At 41.1% G+C, this 21,879-nt stretch overlaps 1 protein-coding gene across 4 annotated transcripts in view; it reads right to left on the reverse strand.

The window, feature by feature from the left end:
* Positions 1–21,484, reverse strand: part of add1 (adducin 1 (alpha)) — a 51,819-nt gene extending 30,335 nt beyond the window's left edge. For 2 of the 4 annotated variants that reach the window (XM_042342966.1, XM_042342950.1), the window contains exons 1-5: positions 21,165–21,484; positions 4,351–4,561; positions 3,489–3,651; positions 1,497–1,648; positions 635–715 (exon numbers count right to left, since the gene is read on the reverse strand). In XM_042342966.1, coding sequence (XP_042198900.1) covers positions 635–715; positions 1,497–1,648; positions 3,489–3,651; positions 4,351–4,542 — 588 coding nt within the window. In that variant the 5' untranslated portion in view covers positions 4,543–4,561; positions 21,165–21,484. The remainder of the gene's footprint in view (positions 1–634; positions 716–1,496; positions 1,649–3,488; positions 3,652–4,350; positions 4,562–21,164) is intronic. The other 2 variants (XM_007905256.2, XM_042342959.1) reach the window with 2 other exon arrangements.
* Positions 21,485–21,879: the final 395 nt, after the last annotated feature.

Raw genomic sequence — 21,879 nt, forward strand, 5'->3', positions numbered from 1 at the left:
GTTAAGTATCAAGTATCACCTGAATGTTGCAAATACTGACAGTAAATCAATATAAATGCAAGTACTTCTGAAATAAGATTGTTTTCAAGAAGTTGCAATGATCCATTGTATGATACAAATTTTATACTTGAATATGAAGATAATGAATATTATATTCAATACCTTAACCATTTTAAAAGGTTTCAGAAGATGGAGGTCACAATTTGTCCTCAGAATATCACACAGGCTTTGACACCAGGTCTCTCTTTCAATGTTGCGCTCCACCTGATTTGTCCAGGCATATTTTATGCTGGGGATGTAAAAATCCAACCCACTTGCTGTGTGACTGAAACACCGAATGTGGAGTGATTTAAGGGATTGTTGTTCTGAGACAAGGGTTTAAAGCCCGTCAATCAACCAAGGACATAGTCAATCAACCAAGAACACCGTCCACCTTTTTCAACCTATTGATTTGCAGCTTCTACCACATTTTTTCATTCCCAATCCACTTCAAGCAGATGAAGCAGCTGATCTGGCTACGAAGAAAAATTAACCCAGAACCCTTGTAATTCAGACATTTTTCTTTACTAATGCCTGAAAGCAAACTTATGATATGAAAACAGCGCAACAGTATTTTTTTTTAAACTTCCCTTACCAGACTAGATGCAGTCACTTCACTGTACAAAAGGCCAAAAGGTACAATAAGGAAATGTTCCTGCTCTGAACTGACTCGGACCTGCAGAATAAGGTCATATTTCAGTGAAAATAACAACATTGGTAAACTGCCTTTATTTAAATTTATGCTCAATTTCAAAACATGAGTTTAGTTAAGATAATATATGCCAAATAAATGCATTTTATGCAATAACCTCTATACGGAAACAGCCTTTAAACTAAATTTTATGTACAAATTGTTACTTCAATACTTTATGCACTTTTTGGAAGAAGATGGTTTTAAAATATACTATAACAATAACAACCAAAATAACAATACTTGCGTTTGGTTTGGCACCTTTCACATTGGAAGGAGATCTCAAAGCGCTTCACAGGATTTTACTGTATTTGTAGGGAAACACAGCATCCCAAGCCCACACAGCACAAAGAGCCATGAAACAAATAATCAATTTTATTTGATAGATTACTGGTCTGGACACCAGGAGAAATTTCTTTCACTTTTTGAACAGTGCCATGGGATGTTTAACATCTACCTGAACGGGCAGTTGGGATCTCGCTTTAACGTCTCATCCGAAGGACAGCACCTCCAACAACGCAGCACAACCCAAGCACTGCAACAGAGTGTCAATCTAGTCTATGAGAGTTCAATGTCCCAACGTGGGCAAGTTTTCCCACTGCTTATCCAGCTAGAATCACCCTATCCATTCGGGTTTGAACTTGCAGGGTTAACGGGAGCTAAGTGGGAAACGTCCCTGCCCTCAGTGTCCTTCAAGTTCTGTCGATGAGCCAGGTTTTACCAACTCATGGAAATGTCAACAATAAACGTTGGATCTCCAACTTACAGTTATATGATTATAGATGAGTTGTGACCAGCCAAAGAGGTCTGCAAGTCTGTAGAAGGCTGCCAGCTTACAACGCAGTAGTTTCTCTCCTTTTTCGTATGCCACAGATTCAGACCCTCTAAGGTCATTCACAGGTGTAACCATTCCAAGACCTAAAAGCAAAGGCAATGATACCCATAAGGTGAACATATAATTAAATTTTTCCATTCCTGAATTAAAGAGAATCTGTGATGGACCCTTGTTTCTTTGTCTGGAAGATACACCACTGACACTCCAAGCAACATCAAGCTGTCCAGTTTGCCTCGGACGCCACTTAGGGCGGCCAAAATGGCCAGTGCCGACATGTCCGGCTTAAGGGGTTTCCACTGTATATGCATTTGATCTAGTGCCTCATCACGTCTCCCAAACCACTTCACAGGATATAACTGTGTGCATTCTTCTGGCAAATTCAGCAGCAAATTTGGGTGTAGCAATATCCCCAAACAGCCATGGAATGTCCAATTATTTAGTAATTGTTGCCCAGACAAACTCCCTTCTCTTTTTGAATACTACTTTCTTACGGGTGGAATAATTTCCACAGGAAGGAGTTCCAATTTTTCCTAGTATATTGTATTCTGCCAGACAGAAAAGAGTAACACCTCATGATCCCATTTTCTAATGGATTTATCTAAAACAGTTACCTAAACTGATCTAGGTTTACTAATTTTTTATTCTTCTGACATCAAAAGATAGGAAGACCAACAAAGTAATTCCTTTTCTCCTTGCTAATCTTCGTCCTTCCTTACTTAAAGTATAGAACTTATTTTATGCTTTTAATGGGATACAAATTATTACATTTGTATAGCGGCTTTCGCATCAGGAGGACGTTCCAATACGCTGGACAGTCAAGGATCCGCACGCGAGCTGGTTGTTGGGATCAGGAGGGGTGGAGGGCGGGAAGGGTAGGGGTAGGAGGGTGACCAAAGGCACGGTCGAAGAGAAGGGTCCTGAGACCGGTCTTGAAGGAGGCAAGGGAGGGGGTGAGGCGGAGGGACTGTGGGATGGAGTTCCAAAGAGTCGGGGCAGAGAGGCCGCCAATGGTGGGGCGCACAAGGCAGGGGACATGAAGCAGGCCAGAGCCCGCTGAGTGGAGGGAGTGGACAGGTTGGTAGGAGGTTAGGAGGTCACAGGGAGGGAGGAGCAAGGCCACAAAGGGCTTTGAAGGTGAGGACCAGGAATTTAAACTGTGTCCTCTGAGTGATAGGAAGTCAGTGGAGCCAGGCAAGGATGGAGGTGATAGGGTCACATAGTCTGATGCTGGAGAGGACCCAGGCTGCAGACTTCTGGATGATTTGCAGCCTGTGGAGGAAGGAGTTGGGGAGGCTGACAAGCAAGGAGTTTGCTTAGTGGAGTTGAATCAGACCTATTTAAACATCTTGTTAAATAAACTACTGTGACACCTTAAGCTAGATTATTGAACAGATAGTTGAGAACATCACCCGAGAATGTCCCTGATCTATGATAAGTGATCTTACCTTATTTGGAGATGTTAGTTTGGGGGGGGGTTAAAGTCCACAAGCAGCTCTAAATCTCTCTACCTTAAGCAAAATTTTCTTATTTATGTAGAATTTTTGGTAAGCAAAGGCAACTCATTTAATAAATGAAGAGTTCCTCTCCTCTCTTATGTCCACACATGCACAACCCCAAATCAGATAGGCTCACTCATCATAAACCAGGGACATTCTTGGGCTATGTTCTCAACTATCCATTCAATAATCTAGTTTAGCCACAGAGGGTCACAGTAGTTTATTTTAATAAAATGTTTTAAGAGGTCTGACTCAACCCCTTTCCTTAGTAGTGCTGAATATTCATGAAAGGTTTGAATTTTTTTTACAATGTGATAAGAGTAAAATTTTCCTTAGAATATATAAAGTTATTATCAGTTTAATCAAGCAATTCCACATCTCTTCAGTTCAATGAAACATCAGCTCAAAATTATAAAATTATACTCACTCATGTTTAATGCAGCCATTCCACCTTGTGGTGCAGCTGGGTACATACTAGGTACATTTGTTGTCATGAAATCAGCAATCTGTTGTAATGCAAGTAGACTGGTAGGAGTTTTTCCCTTCTTGAGTTGGTCTTGAATCATTGATTCCAGTTCTTCACAGAAAGCCTAAAGAATGAATATTCATTTTTAAAAAGGGTCATGAATGTGCACGTGCACAAGTGCTTTTATAACCACAACAGCTACTATAACAATTTACATTTAAATTACACTTTTCATGTCAGAAGGACATCTCAAAGCACTACACACAACTGACTGAATCCAAACCCTTTGGGGAGGGTGGAAGAATGAGAAGTGTCCAAATAAAATTGATTATTATTATAAGAGTGGCTTATGAGCTGGGTCTTAAGGTGGGCTTTGAAGGTGGGGCAGGAGGGGGCAAGGAGAAAGAATTCTGGATTCCAGGGAGCGGGGCAAAATGGTTAAAGTTTAGCCTGCGACATGAAGCAGGCTGGTGTTTGCGAATGACTGGGGCAAAAGATATGGTGGGCTGATACCATAGAGGCATTTGAAAGTGAAGATGAGAATTTTGAATTTAATCCATTGAAAGATGGCGGGCCAGTATAACCAAGCAGAGACAGGGCTAGAGGCTTAAAAATTCTCATCCTGGGAGAAGATATGGGTTGCAAAACTCTGGATGGTGTGCAAGCTTGTGTTGAGATGAACTATAGAGGCATTGCAATAGTTGAGCCTGGAGGTGATATTAATACATTAACTAATTATTCATCATAGAACTTTCCTATGCGCATAATTTTTCATCATCAGCCGAGGTCACATTTCATACACTTGATACATTTTTGATTTTACCGGACTCTGAAGAATCATGGATACTCTTTTCCTCTGCTCCATCATATTGAAATCCTGGCGCAAGTCAGGAGGCATATTCCTCTCTCTGAGGTATTCAGGATTGTTCTCATCAATTCGGTCAAAGTATTTCTCCTTGTGTGGAGCAGATGGGGGTGGTGAAGTAACCACCCCTACACCAGAGTCACCATTCATAGCAGGATCTTATATTCTCCTATGAAAGAAATCAAATTGAAATGTCAACTTAAATGGCTGTCATCACCAATAACTAGCAAACTACTATGGACTCATTCTACTTGCAGAAAATATTAAATTAGCAATTCAACTAATTTACTTGTTCCTCAATAGAAAATCTGGTCAATAGAAAAACTTTGAATCTTTATGCTGTCATTCCTACACAACTTTCTAGATTTCTAGGACTCCTTTTTAAACTGGTCAGCACTTGCTTACTGGCCTGTTAAGAGACTCCCTTTCAACAAAGGAAACAATAACACAATTAGATCAGAAATAATAATAATCCTTGCATTTTGATATAGCGCTTTTCATGTCGGGAGGACGTCCCAAAGCGCTTCACAGAACACACTATAAAGTGAATTGACTGTATATTTGTGGGCGAACGCGGCAGCCAATTGCGCACAGCAATGTCCCACAAACAGTCGTAGATTGAAAATGACCAATTTATTATTGTTTTTGGTTTTGGAGGGATTATTATTACGCGTGTGGAGTAAGGAAACTTGCCCAAGGTTTCGCTCTGCCTGGAATTGAACCCAGGTGTCTCGCTTGCAAGGTGAGTGCTCTAACCACGGAGCTACAGGTCTCTGCTAGGTCAACAGCTACAGAGTTCCAGAGGATGTGGGAAGAAAAGCTAAAGGACCGACAGCTAATGGTGGGGCAGGCGGAGCGGGACATGAAGCAGGCCAGTGCCCGCCGAGCAGAGGGAGCGGACAAGTTGGTATGGTGTAATTGACTCGCAGAGGTAGGGAAGAGCAAGACCGTAGAGGGTTTTAAGAGAGGACGAGGATTTTAAACTCAATCCTCTGAGGGATGGGGAGCCAGTGGAGCCGGGCGAGGATGGGGGAGATCAGTTCACGCAGCTTTGTACGGGAGAGGACAAAAGCATTGTACACGTACAAGGTGTAAAAGATAACTAAATTTAAATGTACACTTTAGAAATTATATACATCAATGCATACTATGTGTTGCCATTTAATGAGAGAACTACTGGATGTTGTTCATTCATCTTAGACAAAGGTTACATTTTTAAAAGGGATTCTCTGGTTGGTAAAGATCATGCCCGATGTGAAAAGGAACCTTACAAACCAAGATGATACCACATTCTGTTCTGAATTAGTTCATCTCAGCTCCGTCAACAGTCGATATATGATAGTGGGGAAGTGAAAAATCAACCAGGGTTCCAACTTCTGATTTTTATAATAATAAATCTACAGTATCACCATGGCTCAAGTAGCACGTCAGTTTGGCTCAGTTGGTAGCACTCACACCTTTGAGTCAGAAAGTTGTGGTTTCAAGCCCCACGACGAGACTTTCAGCTCATATAGTCTAGTCCAGCTTTCTCAAATGCAGCCACAGTAGCCCTGTCCCTGCCCCCCCACCACCCACCCACAACGTGAGGTTTGCAGCTGCTATTGCAAGGGTTGATCAAGGATTTCACCAGGTGGGTGGGAGGCGCAGTTTTATTTTCGATTTCCCACTGCCTGTTATAATGCTGGTGTTCCCATAATGGCATCATTACAGACAGCAAGATTTTTTTTAAAAACTCTCTTGATCCATCAGAGCTTCTATCTATCGCTATCGCCATTTCTCACTGCCAGGGGCAGATGCTCCAATGGATAAAGAGGCCATTTTGTTTTTTAAAAAAAATTAAATGCCGCTGTCTAGCAACAGCAAGCTCGGGGTTATTGGCGTCATTACAGATAGCGGGAAAAGTCAGTTATTCAAATATACAATTAAGGACAACCTAAAGGGAGGTACTAAGACTTTATTTCTGCACTTCCATTAATCTTTAAACATGATCAAATGTAAAGAAACTCGCAAAACTCGCAAAAGCGTAAAAAATTTAAATAAATATATCCTTTCAATCAAAAGTGAGTTTGATTGAAAGCTTAAGATCGCAGCACAGCAATATCATTGTTGTCTATGTCTGGGGGAAGGGAAGCAAGAAACCAAAGGTGCATTCAAAAAGAAAGGATTTTAAGATGAATTTTAAAAGCAGACAGAGAGGGGGTGGGGGGAAGATATAAGGTAGAAGGATTCAGGGCGAGCACCAGAATGCAGTGTGTAAAACTCACCAAACATTGGTGGGCCGGAGGGATTGGAAGGTCAGAGTGCGCAGAGCAGGAGTGGGCAGAAGAGGACTGCAGGAGATCACAGAAGTAGAAATGTGGCAAATGTTTGGGTGACACTTGAAAGTTGGAATGAGGACCTTAATGTCAATCAAGCTGTCGAACAGGGAACCAGTGGAGTCTGGCAAGGATGGGGAGGGGAGAAATGCGGGCTGTAGGACTCTGGGTAATACAGTAAAACTCACACAAGTCATATCAGTCGGGACCATCACATTTAACATCACTTGCGCAAAGTCCAAGTTGGAGGCAAACTGTAAAAGTCACATAAAATCTAATTTAATAATCTACACAGCACAAGCGTAATTCAGTGTGGCTTGTAAGTGATCATGCAGTGACAGGTCAAAACTACATTTCCTGTAATTCAATGACCTGTCGCCCCATGTGCACAATGACAATACCGTCAATCGTAGGAAATTCAGTTCTTCTGCGCACATGCCAATGGATCAAGACTACGTTTCCCACGATTCAATGCAGCCAAGAGCGCATGCACTGACGGATCAGGATGTCATCTTCCACAATTCAATGCAGCGGCAAGTGTGGGAGAATGGAGGATAGGGGAATGGTGTTACGAGTTAGGGAGATAATTACTACGAGCAGTGCAAAGAAATCTAAATAATTTTGATAAGAAGCTGAATGGGACTTGGGTGAATGTATGACTTCGGCAACTGTACCAATTTATAGATATAATGTGAGTTTTAGTGTACTGTATGGCTGTTTTTCAGTCTTTCTGCACCCACTCTCCAGAACTCCACCCTGGAATCCCTGCCTCGCCTCGCTCAAGACCGATCTCTGACCACACTGTCAATCACTTTTCCCTACCCACTCACCCCCTGCTCAGGTGCCCGGCCTTTACTGTTAAGACATCATGAATATTCAAAGAGTAGCTCCCAATAAGCCAAATGTAGTACTCTAGAAGCTTTCAGCCTACCACTGGTAGCACAATATATTAAAATGTTTACTACTAACAGGTCTCATTTTATAACCGAAAAGTAACAGATAAAAGAATATGCCCTTCCCCTTAATTCCCTATGGACAGAAGAGTTCAGTACCTAAACTATAAATATTTCTAACAAGATGACATTTGCAGCTGCAGGAACCTTTATCTCAGCTAACTGCTATTTACAGAGATTAACAATTTCAAATTGTAAAATTATTATTTTTTTTAGTGAAGAAGTTACTCATGTTAACTGAGCCCCTACTATCCTCTGGGTGTGGAGGAGGGAGTAGGAAAGAGTAGACTCCTGCAATTATGACATTATTGCATCTAATTTTTGCTTTGGTTTGCCAGGTGTGCCTGAAGCACGCAGAAACCCATCACCAATGCTAGAGTAGTCAAACTAGACACATTGCATTTATATGGCACCTCCACATGGAAAGTTCCCTCTGAGCATAGTTGCTAAAATACCAGTTGTATTACAATAACTTGAAAAATAGCTCGAGATTTTGAATAGGAAAATGTTTTTGGACTATGTTACAGCTGCTGAACACAATACTCATTTCATCAAGCAGAATGTATGGAGAAACACCAGAATTAACTTTTACATTACATTTTAATGGGAAAGAAAAAGAAGTCAAAGGCACTTTTTTTTTTGCAAGAGAAATTTTATTCGGTTTTCTAAATGGCAAGACACATTTCTGAGCAGTAATTCCATACTTGCTTCTATTTCAAAATACTTAAATTTTGTGGTGAATTGCAAAAATATACAACAAAAAATCCTTGCAAAGTGACTTGAAAGGTACTATATCAAATGCAAGGATTATTATCGTGTGAAATTTCATTTTAATTTTGATGAAGATGAGTAATTCTTGAAATAAAGATTTAGGAAAATAACTGAACACGAGTGTTGGTACATGAAAGGTAACTTATTTTACTTACATTGCAAATTCAATAACACTTAAGTTATCTTCTACGTTGAAATAGTTTGAAAAGTATTTTGAAAGTCTAATGAATATTATGTAGGTATTAAGACTAATTTGCACAATTTAAACGTTGATGGATACTGTGTTAAGTGCTACATTCTTGGAAGCTTCATAGCTAGAATCAAATTCAAAATTTTGAGTTTTGGTTTCAGATCAAAAACTCTCAAGATTGTTGAAGCCTCTATAAGATGTTAAGAAACCAACTATACTGCAGACGTCATTGTGACTACAAAGTTGGCACTCTGTTGTGTATACTTTGGCCAATTCTGAAAAGCTCACTATTTTTAGAAGGAAGTAATCAATATGCAATCAGATTCCTATTCTAGAATGGTTGTGCCACAAAAATACAGACTTCAACCATCAGCGTTCTTCTTTAAACATTGATTTCTTGTTTTTTGATTGTCGTAAGAGATTTTAAATAAAATGAACCTCTTTTACAATGGAAGAGGAATTGATAAAATACTATATTGAGAAGTGAAACAAATTTTGCTTTCTCCACAGAGAATAAACAAATTTGGCTGCTTTTTATCTTCTCTTTTAAAGGCTTTTAGAACGACTCTTGCTCTCTCCCGGGATGGAACGATGAGAAAAAGAGGCAAACAATAAAGAACTGTATAATGTGTAATGATAAAAAATACAAGGTACCTCTTAACCCCTTTTGATCTCATCTTTCCAGAATACCAAGCCTACCAGCTTCCCATCACAGCATCAAACTGTTATTTAAATGAGTGAAACATTAAACCAGATTTCTGTTTTGCCTTTTTTTCAGGTAGATATTAAACATTCAAAAATGCCACCACCACCCCCCCCCCCCCCGCCAGATTTCTGGTGTACTCCAGATCAATGGCTTTTGGTGCATCCATACAAATAGGTGCATCTACCTACAACAAGTCACTACACTTATAGCAAATACTTATGAAACACTGACATTTCCACTCAAGATACCATAAAAACACTAGTTCTTGATCACTTTGGGGATTCTGGACAAACAATAACAACAACTTGCATTTATATTGGGAGTACTGCTCTATATTGGAGTGTTGGGGTTGAACACCGAATGAGGAAGGTTGATGAGGCAAACCTTGAGGGATTTATATACACAATAGAACAACAACAACATGCATTTATATTACACCCTTCACACAGGGTAGCGTCCCGGAGCGCTTCAATTGTAATACAATCACAATATGATAGAATTTATACTTATATAGAGCCTTTCATATTGTACACTGCTTGACAATTCTAGCAGAGCAGCAGAGCTAAGGAGATGAGGACCAAAAGCACAATTTTTTAATTTTTTTTGTCAGCCTGACATGCAGAAACCCTTTACCAAAACAACTTGCATTTTTAGCGTTTAAATCCCTCCATTCCTTGGCACCCCTCTATCTTTCTAACCTCCTTTCTCCCCACAGCAGTGCCATCGGCAGCCGTGCCTTCAGCCACTACCCGAATCTTTGGAACTCCCTCAACCCCTTCACCTCGCCCACTCCTTCCCCATCTTCAGATCGCACCTGAAGACCTTCCTCTTCGACTGTGCTTACGATCATCTTTCCCCCCCGGCTTGGCCTCGGGCTCTGCCATTGTTGAGCACTCTGTGACGCCGCCCAGCATGGAGAGTGCTACATAAATGCAAGCTGTTGTTATATAGCGACCCCCCACCCCACTCAAGGATGAAGGAACCAGGCCGTTTCGGAGGATGGTAGATAAGGAGGATTTTGAAGGCGAGGGAGGGTATGGTGTAAGGTTAAATGTTCAAAAAGGGGGAAGGAGCCTGCGTTGGTTTGAGCAGGGGCTGTGGTGAAACATGTAGCCAGGGAGTGGTTGGGGGTGGAAGGCTTCGGCCAGGAGGACAGGGTCACCGGGGGACAGCCAAGTTTCAGTGAGCCCCACCACGCTTAAGAGTATCCAAACTAAATAAGAGTCCCATTCCACCTAAACATGGAAGTTCCAGATATTTATTGGAATGGAGTGCGTAATTTCCCTGAACGGACGCATCCTGTTTACCTAATTCTGGAAAGTACTTGGTGCAGGTTAGCAAGAGCTGAGGCTTGGGACCTAAGAGGGTGCGTTGGGGCACTGCTGGAGTCTAACCAGCTAAAATCGCATAGCTTGCTGTGGATACTTCTGTCTGGCAAGCTTTCCTGCTACCGAGACCACCACAGAGGGCTGGTTCGAATCTGACATTCCGTTAACTTGGAGCCAGGCGCCACTTACCTCCCTCACCAAGGAGGAAAGCACAATCAAAGAGATACGTTTTGAGGTGTGCCCTGGAAGAAGGGAGCAAATTGGAGGGATGTGGGAATGGAATTCCAGAGAGCCAGCATCAAGTGGCTGAAAGCGATGAAAGGGTGGACAGAGCAAAGGACATAAGAGTAGGCCAATGTTGGCCGAGCGAAGCGAACGGCAAGGTTAGTAAGGGTGAAGGTGATTTAAATGTGAGGACAAGGATATTGAATGCAATCTACTAGAATATAGCGAGCCAGTGGAGCCAATACAGATGGGAGTGCTGGTCTCGGGGATTGATAAGAGTGTGAAGATTGGAGGGATAGAGGCAGGTAATTTCGGTTAGGAGCAACGTGACTATTTATACACCTTCACGATGAGATTAGAGGGGCAGGATAATGTCCATGAAAGGATAGATTTTGCATGGCTGTAGGAGTACATTTTTCTCACTCTGTGCCTTTATGTTTTTAATATAAGTAAAGACAGATGATTTATACCCCCGAGCACATCAAGTTTAAACTGCTCTCTGTATTGCAAGGATTTCTGTAGCTCACTAAAGCATTCCAGTAATTACCTCTAGTTTATGCCAATACACATCAAGAGAAACTGATTAATTGCTCAGGACAAATGCCAAGAATATTTCAGCCATTATTATAGTTGGATAAATGTATAACCAAAGGAAATAAACGCTTGCAATTTTTAATAATTCATTTTTCAAATGCATAAATTGTACCATAATGTTCACTAGTACTGACAGATACAATTTTTAAGGATTTCTGCAGAACACGTACAAAGGCAACAGAATGAATATTCAGTTAAAATGCCTACAAATAATTTCATTCCAATTTTCAATACTTAGTAATTTATTTACTGATAAAACTCATTTGGACATAGACGGAAAATATTCAGCCTTCTCACTCCCACTTTTCATCCTCCCTTCCCCCTGACCCAGCATACATATTGTATATGTGTACATGTATAATCAACAATCAATGGAGTTATACATAACAGATTTCTTGATGCACTTATCAAGAGGTATACACAAAAGTGACTATAATGATGAATCAAACTGCATGCAACTTAGAAACTGCCAACTTTTCTAGTTTACAACTATGCCAATTTTCCCACTGCATCTTTTTTGCTTTTACAAGTAGCCAAATCTCTATATACTACAGTTGATCATGCACTTCCCATTCATTTGTTGAAGTTGCATGGGTTCTCCTTAAATATATACACTATTAAAATAAGCTAGCACATTTAGTCTATTCCCTGGAAACAGCAGCAGGAAACTGCAAGTTTGAAATAAAAGACTTGAAAGAACTTTTTGTTTGCCCTTGAAAGTGACAAAGAAACTTCCTAGGCACAGTTCCAAGGAAGGAATTCAAATGGTCAAAAAATGGTCACATGCAAATAGCCTGTTCAGTCATCCAAAAGGAAATCACATAAAACAACTTTTCATTTTATCCTTAATTAATCTGTAACAGGTTATATTATTGCAGCTTTTATTTTATAGCTTTTACTATAAATCTGCAAATTTGTAGAAGAAAACGCATGATTTAACTTTACTGGGGTCTAATTGTCAGGGATTCTTTTGCCATTTTTACAAAGCTTGGAAAATTTTCAAATCAAATTTGCAGCTGTACATTAGATGCAGGGTGGAAAAGTCCACTTGATATTAAACAATCTTAGTTTACTTGTGATTTTATATTCTGTACAATGTATACAATGTAGAGGGCTCAGCAGCATACAGCCGAACACTTTTTTCAAAATGCTTTTCAAAAATTTGAAAAAGTAGTCAATTTAGCACCAAACATGAATATACTGTCAGACCAAGCTTAACGCTGCAATTAGCTTCTGCACTACTTACAGAAAAAAAAGTATTTTTAACCTTCAGCCTGTTAGAATACTGAAGATCTGGGGCAGGAGGCATCAACAGAAATTTACAAATAATTTAATAGGCTAAGATATTATATTTACATTAAATATAATATCGTTCACATCAGGAGGACGTCTCAAAGTGCTTCACTGGATATACTGCAAAGTGGAGTGCCAATTTTTCTTGAGTGAATGCTTCAACCCATCTGTCTGCAGATATGACTCACAAACAACCAGAATGCTCTATGCTTAAACTATACTGCAATATGTCTTGTGCAAGTGATCAATTATTTCCTGATCTTAAACTATAGAAGAAATGTCATGCGCCAACTCTTATCCAAGTAATTTGTAGATTACTATATAGGGAGGGGGAGGGAAAGGATTTCAGATTGGAATGCTGTTTGTGGAACAAAACACATGTACAACAATGGTTATAAATTATTTTCCAAATAACTACTTGAACTTTATAAATAGTACCAAGGGAGAAAAAAAATGCAATGCAAACATAGCAATAAAATTAAGCAGGTAAGTAATTGTTGTAATGATCTCCGATTTTCTGTGACTCCCTCCTTTCAACAGAATTACATTTGTATAAATTTAAAAGATAAATTTATATAAATTTAAAAGATAAATTTATATAAATTTAAAAGATAAATTTATATAAATTTAATTTGGTGTTTGTTTCTACTAACTCATCTGCATCGTGTCCCCACCCTTTACCATTTCAGTTGCTTTGTCCTTGCTCTTTAAAACGGTCTCTAAATATAAATAATAATCCTTCCATTTGATATAGTCATCAAGACGTCTCGAAGCACTCCACATGATATAATGTAAAGTGGTGTGACTGTATTAGCATTCAATCTAACAATGAAACAAACTAATTTTCCAGTTTTATATTAAGTGTTATAAATACATAAGCATCAGTCATAATGCATTTTTAGACTTATAATTCACATTGAACCTTGGGAGTCTTGGCAAAAAAAAAGTAATATATGAACTGAATGATTTTTTCGGTAGCCCAATTCATCTTTTAAATGTGAGAATCACTTTAGATATTAATAGGGCCCTATTATTGATATGGCCTGATAGGAACAGAAAATTTCTAAAAGATGAGTGATTTCTATTTTTAGAATTATAATAGAAAAAAATAGCATAGGAATAGTCAGCCAGGTATCTGCAGTATCTGGAGTCCTGTAGCTTCGAGGTTCGAGAGGATCTGGATTTGGTTTCCCGGCGGGGCGAAATAGTAAGCAAGTTTCCTTACTCAACACGCCCTGGTTCACAGGCACTGAGTGGGGAAAAGTCCCTGTTCCAGCCTACCCCTTCATGTTCTGCCAATGAGTGAAGCTAACTGGTCTATCATCAACCGTGCCCTGACAACATAAGATATAAGCCAAAAAGGGCAACGTGGGTGGGTGGGGGAAGAGATCAATTACAGGCTAACAAAAATTAAGTTTCCAAATGTTTATTTTACATTTGTTTTTCAATGTGTAAAGTAATATCATAGCATGAAAGCTATCTCAATATTTTTGTACCTTTTTATTTATTTATTAGTGTCACAGCAAGTTAGATGCAAATGTATAAAATTAATCAGCCCAGAGTATTCATAGATCTTACCAGGAATTTAAAGTTTAAAAACCATTTATAATGGACCTTCTATGTTGTAAAATGTGTACGAGAGAGATTGTACCATCTAACCTATTGAGAAAGAGTAACACTGCTGGTTCCGCCACTGTTAAGCGCTCTAAGTATCTCCACGGTGCAAAGGGCACTATACAAATGCAAGTAGTAGGTGTTGCTGTTCCCCAACTTGTTTTTAAACTACATGTTCATAATCGAAAAGATGAACAAAAACTGAGAGGTAAGTTCTTTGCATTTTTTTCCCTGAACATCGCGAGTACCATTGCTTCACAGTATTCAAGACAAATTCATCTCCATAATATTGAATCACTAGCCTGATATAACATTCAAAGCAAGCTGACTACAAAATAAATCCTGATTATCCAGTTGATTACCTTCATATTTAAAAACTTGCTTAAAAAATCTAGATCCACATATAGCAGAAGGAAACTTCTCAAACTTATCTCATCCACATCCTAACCAGAAAAAAAGTATTTCCTTTTCTCAGACTTCCTTTCCTAACACATTAAATTGTCTGTAAATGTAATGGAAATGAATTATTTTGACCACAAATGAACCAGGGCACAATCAACTGGAATGTCACCAAACTAGCAGAATCCATTTAATTTTAATTCTTGCTTTTGATATAGCTTCACCAAACTGTACCCACATCTCACCAGTTCTGGCCAGGCTCCACATCACCGAACGGATTGACTTCAAGATCCTCACACTCGTGTTCAAATCCCTTCACTCCCTGGCACCTCCCTACCTCTCCGACCTCCTCATTTCCCAATCCATCATCCGAGACTTCCACTCGACTGGCACCGGCCTCCTGCTCGCCCCTTGCACCCTCTGCCCTACCATCGTAGGTCGCACTTTCAGCCACTGTGCACAAACTCTGGAACACTCTCCCCCAATCCCTCCGCGTTGCCCCTTCTCTCCCCTCTTTCACGTTGTGCCTGAAAACTTCCTCTTCGACCATGCCTACGGTCACCTCACCCCTCCCCCCGACTCTGAGTCGGGCTCCTCCACTGTTAAGCATTCAGATACACTATCCTGTGTGGAGGGCGTTATAAGTGCAAGTTGCTGTTGTTGAAGGGACAGTTGGTGGTGGCAGCAAACTTTAGTCGATCTAGAGTACTGAGTAAAATTTCATTCAAATTCAACAGTATTATGCACATTTTACATCAAATTAATGTCTTGGAAAATTTAATTATGATAGCATGTACTAAGGTCAGAAGATATTGACAAAAGCACAATTGAACAGATATACTCAATAGGAGGATTTCCAATGCAGGAAAAAAGCAAACGAGCAAGCAAGGTGAACAGGGTTTGGAAGAAAGTTTTCGAGGATAGCGGTGAAATGCACAATTGATCAGCCACTAGTAATGGAGCAAACTGAGGAAAGAGTTTTTCCCGTTGTCCTAACCAACAATCCCCCAAATAAAATTGGTCACTCATGTCATAGGACATTGCTGTGCTCTATAGTTAACATATTCTCTTATTCAGAACTCTATAGCTAACATATTATCTTATTTGGAAAAAGTATTGAGTTAGGATTTAGCAGGTTTAGTTATTTAGCCTTTGTAACTCGATTAAAATTAGGACCATTGAATACTTACTACATATACAAAGTTTACTCCTTTAACCCACATTTAAAGGTTTACACATCAATAACCAAGAATGCAAGGAAAGAAACCAAAATGTGTATCTGAACTTTAATGAATCTGTGAGCTTCAATACAAAACTTTTTCTGCTCTGCCAAAAGACCGCAAAATAAATTTAGTATGCAAGTCTTCAAATTCCACTCTTGAAGTAAAATAATTAATGGTGTTTAGAAAACAGGACTGAATCATAAAATTTTATATGGAGCCCCAGTCACACCTCATTTAAAAGTGCTTAACCATACAAAGATAGCAACTAGTAATGATTCACCAAATTAATACCCGAGATGAAGGGGTTTTGTTAACATTAATGAGAAGTTGGGCAGTGATTGTTCTGCCACTCCAAGTCTCATTGATGAGCCAAGTGTGACTTGTCGGTCATCAACAGTGCCTCGGAGTACTGTGGATCTACCAGGATCAGGAACTGGATTACTGAGATTATCACAGAGGTCAACATTCTGATACCAATTATGTCACTTTGAAACTAGCACGGGCCTGACCAGATCCCATTTTCTCTTTCCCCCCCCCTCCCATCAGAGGACAGTTACTAATTAGGTCTGGAGAAAAAGAAGGCAAGGGAGGGGTTGAGGTAGATTGCTGGGTGGAGTTCGAAAAGGTGGGGGTTAAGTGGCTGAAGACCTACCCAATGGTGGGGCGAGCGAGGTGGGGAACATAGAGCAGCTCCTGAGAAGTGGATGCTGTCAGCGCCTGAGGAGTGTAGGTGCTGACGGGAGCCAATCAGGAGGGCCTTGGTCTTGTTGATATTCAACTAAAGAAAATTAACTACATTCAGCAGTGGTCCTGGAGTTGAGGGTGGAGGCAGAGAGGTACAGTTTGGTATCATCCACATACTTGTTGAAGTTGACCCTATATCTACGGATGATGCCACCAAGAGGGAGCGTATAGATGTTAAAGAGGAAGGAACCAAGGACAGAACGGTGAGGAATGCCACACGAGACGGTGCAGGGGCTAGAGGAGAAACCGTTTGTGGGAGATGAAGTGGAAGCAGTTTGAGAGGTACGATCTGAACCATTCAAGGTCAGAACCATGAAGATTGAGGTGAGAGGAAGCACCACATTCCTGTCAGAAAGGCTTGGAATAGATACACCAAATCTGTCCGAACAGGGTGGGTGACAGCCATGCCTTATCCTAAAATGAAGATTTGGTCTAGTATTCCCAAGGCTTCTAGTTTCATCCTAAAGGCTACAGGAACACATAAACACCCCCCAACCCCACTACCTCATCCTTAAGGCCGCTGAAACTCTTGTTCATGCCTAATCACCTCCAGGCTCGACAAACACCCTGCTTGTTGGTCTTCCCAAGTCCTCCCTCCACAGGCTGCAGATAATCCAGAACTCTGCAGCCCGTGTCCTCTCCCGCACCAAACTCCATGACCCCATCTCCCCCGACTCCATTGGCTCCCTATCCTTCAGAGGATCCAGTTCAAGATCCTGGTCCTCACCTACAAAGCCCTCCATGGCCTCGCCCCATCCTACCTCTGCGTTCTCCTAAGCCTTCCAACCCGCTGACTCCCTCCGCTCAGACGGCTTTGGCCTCTCCACGTCCCGCGACCCTCCTACCCCACCTTCAGCCACTCTGTCCCCAACCTCTGGAATTCCATCCCCCAATCACTCCGCCTCGCCCCTCTTAAAGTCCCGACTCAAAACCCTCCTCTTCGACTATGCCATCGGTCACCCCCCTTCCCCTCCCTTCCCTTCCCCCTCCCTGACCCCAGCTCGGGTCTGAAATGCTGGACACTATCCAGTGCCTTGGGACTGCTGTTGCATTTGCCTACAAATACAAAGTCACTACACTTTTCAGAAAAATCAGAAAGGTTGAGCCATTGATATAAGGCACTATATCAATGAAACAATTAATAGTACTCTAGTTTATAGGCACAATTTTTCTTTCCATAAAAGTTTTAAATGTTACACCCCCCCTATTTCTCAGGATCCCAGAAGTAATAATAACAGCACTTACATTTTGTATAGCACTTTTCACATTGAGAGGATGCCCCAAAGCACTTTACAGGATTTATTGTAAAGTGAAGTGACTGTGCTTTGGGCGAACAGGGCATCCAATTTGCACACAATAACATCCCACAAACAGTCATGAAGGGAAGACTCAATCAAAGTAAATAATAAAAAGAATCTTTACATTTGATATAGCATCTTTCATGCCGGAGAATGTTTCAAAGCACATCACAAGATATACTGCAAAGTAGTGACTGTATTTTGTAGGCAACCCAAAGGAACCCAGTAAATTGTCTCTTAAGTTATGAGTATACAGTACTTAAGTTCTTAGTCTAAACATAACTACAGATTAGTAGTATCAATTGCTTCTCTCCTATTGGGTATAATACCACAGCTAAATACTGTAACAATGTCAGTTTGCACTAGGCAAAAGCAGAGTTTTTCAAAGTAAATCCTAATAAGCCTATACTGTATGTCTTGCTGAGCCAGCTAAAAAAAGATTAATTCTAACTTTCAGACAACCGTCTCCTGAAAACAACTAAAGCATTTACTGAATCAACTGATCAGCTACCTAAATTACATAAGTTAACAAACACAAATATAATTCTGCATATTCCACGTTATAGCTAAACGTATAGCCAATGTGCTACTGCTAAAGTTAGAAAACAATTTAAAAAACAAAGTCACAAATTAGAGCAATATGAGATTTTAGATTAAAATAACCCCCAGGAATTAATATACACATATCTTTAAAGGTGAGAGGGCAAGTTGATCAAGCTATAAAACACGATAACGGAAACTTTGGCTTTATACATACATAATATAAAAGCAAAGCGGTATGCTTAACCCATATGAATCATCAGCTAGGCTGCAATTAGAGTAATGTATCCTATTTTGGGCACCCCATAAATGGGAAGAATGTCAGAACCATAAATGGTTAATAGATTTGTTATGATGATAGGTTACATATGAGGAACTGTGGCTGACAGACCCGATGGGAGGTTTTTTTAAAAAAAATTGAATAGTTTGATGAAAGTAAAAAGATGGAAATGATTTCCACTAGTCTGTAGCTGTTAACCAGAGAAAATAGATTTAAAGGTAATTACCAAAATAACAGATGTTAGAACATGTAATACCCGATCTAGAACCGTGGTTGATGCAGAACGCATATTAGGTTTTATGACGGAATTAAATATTACAAGGAGAAATATGAAGGGTGAGCATATCCATGGTTTTAATACAAGATATTGTAGTTAAGTACATGAAAAGAGAATTGGGAATAAAATATAGCTATCAGCAACATAGGTTTGGAAATGTAATTTCCATTAGTTAGAACCAATAGTGGAACAACAACAAAATTACATTTGTAAAGCGCCTTACACGTCAGGAGGACGTCCCAAGGCACTGGACAGACAGAGTTACGGACCCGAGCTGGGGGTAGGGGTGGGGGAGGGAGGAGGGAAAGCAGGGAGATCAAAAGTACGGTCGAAGGGGAGGGTCTTGAGATGGGTCTTGAAGGTGGCGAGGGAGGGGGCGAGACCGAGGGACTGCGGGATGGCGTTCCAGAGGGTGGGGGCAGAGTGGTGGAAGGCCTGCCCGCCAATAGTGGGGCGGGCGAGGTGGGGGATGTGAAGCAGGCCGGAGCCCGCTGAGCGTAGGGAACATCAATGTCTAATATTCCTGTACAAATTAAATGGGAGCGCAAATGACTGTTCTATACACAAAACAAAAATACAGAGTATTTGGCTCATCCAAAACATAGGCTGTACAATTCTAAATCCATCAGAAACGTCACACATTTTAAGTGATCAAAGAAATAGAAAAGTTTTAAGAATTAATCAACATTCAGAATCGTGGAGTTTATCTAGAATACACATTTCATCTCCTTCCTATGCCTATTTATGTATGCATCATTTCATGTATGTGCCCCTTCGCGATTAGGAAGATGCTAGAATAATGCAGCTTGGTACAGTCTAACACAGTTGGGCAACAAACAAGCTTTTAAAAAAACCCAACAATGTTCCAGACCCAAAAAGGCCAAGGTTTTTAACCTCTTCCCCATCTCCCCCACAAATAAGAATGACAGAGTTCAGGGTCCCAATTCAAAACACCAAAATGGAGCAAACAAAAACCCTTTTTTTTTTACGAAAACGCCGTACAAAAATAAAACTAAAATGTATTTACTCGCGATCAGTGCTTCTGAATCCTTTTCGGGCCACAGAAACTATCTATCAAATAGATCTAAAAATATACTTAAACATCCAAGTGAACGAAAACAAATACACTGCAGATAAAATAACTATTAGTAACCCAGCACTGCACAATTCGAAAGCAGAGAAACAGAGCAGAAAATTACGACAAATGCAGACGGATCATGAATGCATAATGAACGGGGCACATCTCCAGCCATGCGACTGCTGAATATCCTTCATAAAAGTTCCCGAATCTATGCGCCATGAAATGCAGGGAATTACAACACACAGAGCAATCGTTTGCCTCCTCTGTCGCGATCGTGTTTATATCGCGCACACGGTGTTGTCGTGCATTTTGCAGCTGGCGAGCTCTCTGCAAGGCGTCTCATGCTTGTAGTCGGCTGCCTTGTTTTTTGTTAAAAGAAAACGACATTATTGGTGTCTATGGCTGTTCGTATCCAGGGAAATGGGGGGGGTTTGGTGGTGGGAAAGAAGAGAGCACAACGCTGGATTGACCACAACCCAGTCACGTCCACCGCCACTTGTGGAGAAACAGACACATCTATACCGTATAAGACACACACACACACATCTACATAACACTCACGTACAAAGAGGGATTATTATCATTATTATTATTATTATTGTAACACGCATAGGGAGAGAGGGGGAGAGAGAGAGAGAGAGAGAAACGTAACGGATTCGCATACCCTATCTACACACAAGACCCGCATATACAAAGGAGGTATTATTATTATTATTATTATTATCATTATTATTATTATAATTATTACACGCTGAGAGCCCACTCTAAACCAGCGGGAGCAGCAATTCCTGCAGCTGCCATGGTAAACATCAGCCCGGGGACACCCCACCACCAGCACCACCACCAGCAGCAGCAGGAGGAGGAGGAGGAGGAGGAGAGGAGCGGCCGCTTGCGGACTCGACACCCGCTGTTTTTTTTTTTACCCCCTTTTCTTTTTTTACCTTCGACAGTCAGAAATGCGCAATCCTCTGCCTTTGGCTCGACGGTTGGCGCGCGTGAGCGTTTCGTATTTATTTATTTGTTTTCTTCCTTCTTCTTTCTTCTTCCCCCTCTCTCTCTCTCTCTCTCTAAGACATTAAACGTGTCTCCCGTGCTGTTGCGGTGAGATTCCCTCCCTCCCCCACACACCCCGAGCCGAGCGTCTCCTCTCCTCTCCGGACCACAGTCACACAGTGAGAGAGGTTGGGTCGCCTCACTGTGTCGCCCCGCCCTTCTCCACCACAAACAGGCCTGCGGCGAGGGACGGTTGCGGCGGCCGCTCCCGCTAGCATCGCTCTTCCTGATTGGACCTGGAAGCTCACAAGCCTCGCACGTACAAAGATCCTCCCACCCCATTGGTCGAGGTCAGTCCTACCCCTCCCATCACCTCCCCCCCACCCCCACTCCCGCAACCCAACCGCCGACACCAACTGCCGGAGCGCGCGGCCGAGGTGGGCGGGTTTGGGCGGGTTTGGGCGGGTTTGCGTCGTGCCGAATTTTTAACATTTTTAATTTTTCTGAAATTTGAACCCGTAACGCGGTGGTCGCCCCGCCCCGCCCCCCCCTCCCCTTTTTGTGGTCCTATTCTTACACAGTTTCTAAAGCACTGACCTGAACCGGTTACTCTGGTGCTACCCAAAGAGGAGGCAACGCATGTAATGTTGGGCTACTTTTGGG

Source organism: Callorhinchus milii, unplaced genomic scaffold (genome assembly GCF_018977255.1).
Source record: "Callorhinchus milii isolate IMCB2004 unplaced genomic scaffold, IMCB_Cmil_1.0 Scaffold1, whole genome shotgun sequence".
Lineage (NCBI taxonomy): Eukaryota > Metazoa > Chordata > Chondrichthyes > Chimaeriformes > Callorhinchidae > Callorhinchus > Callorhinchus milii.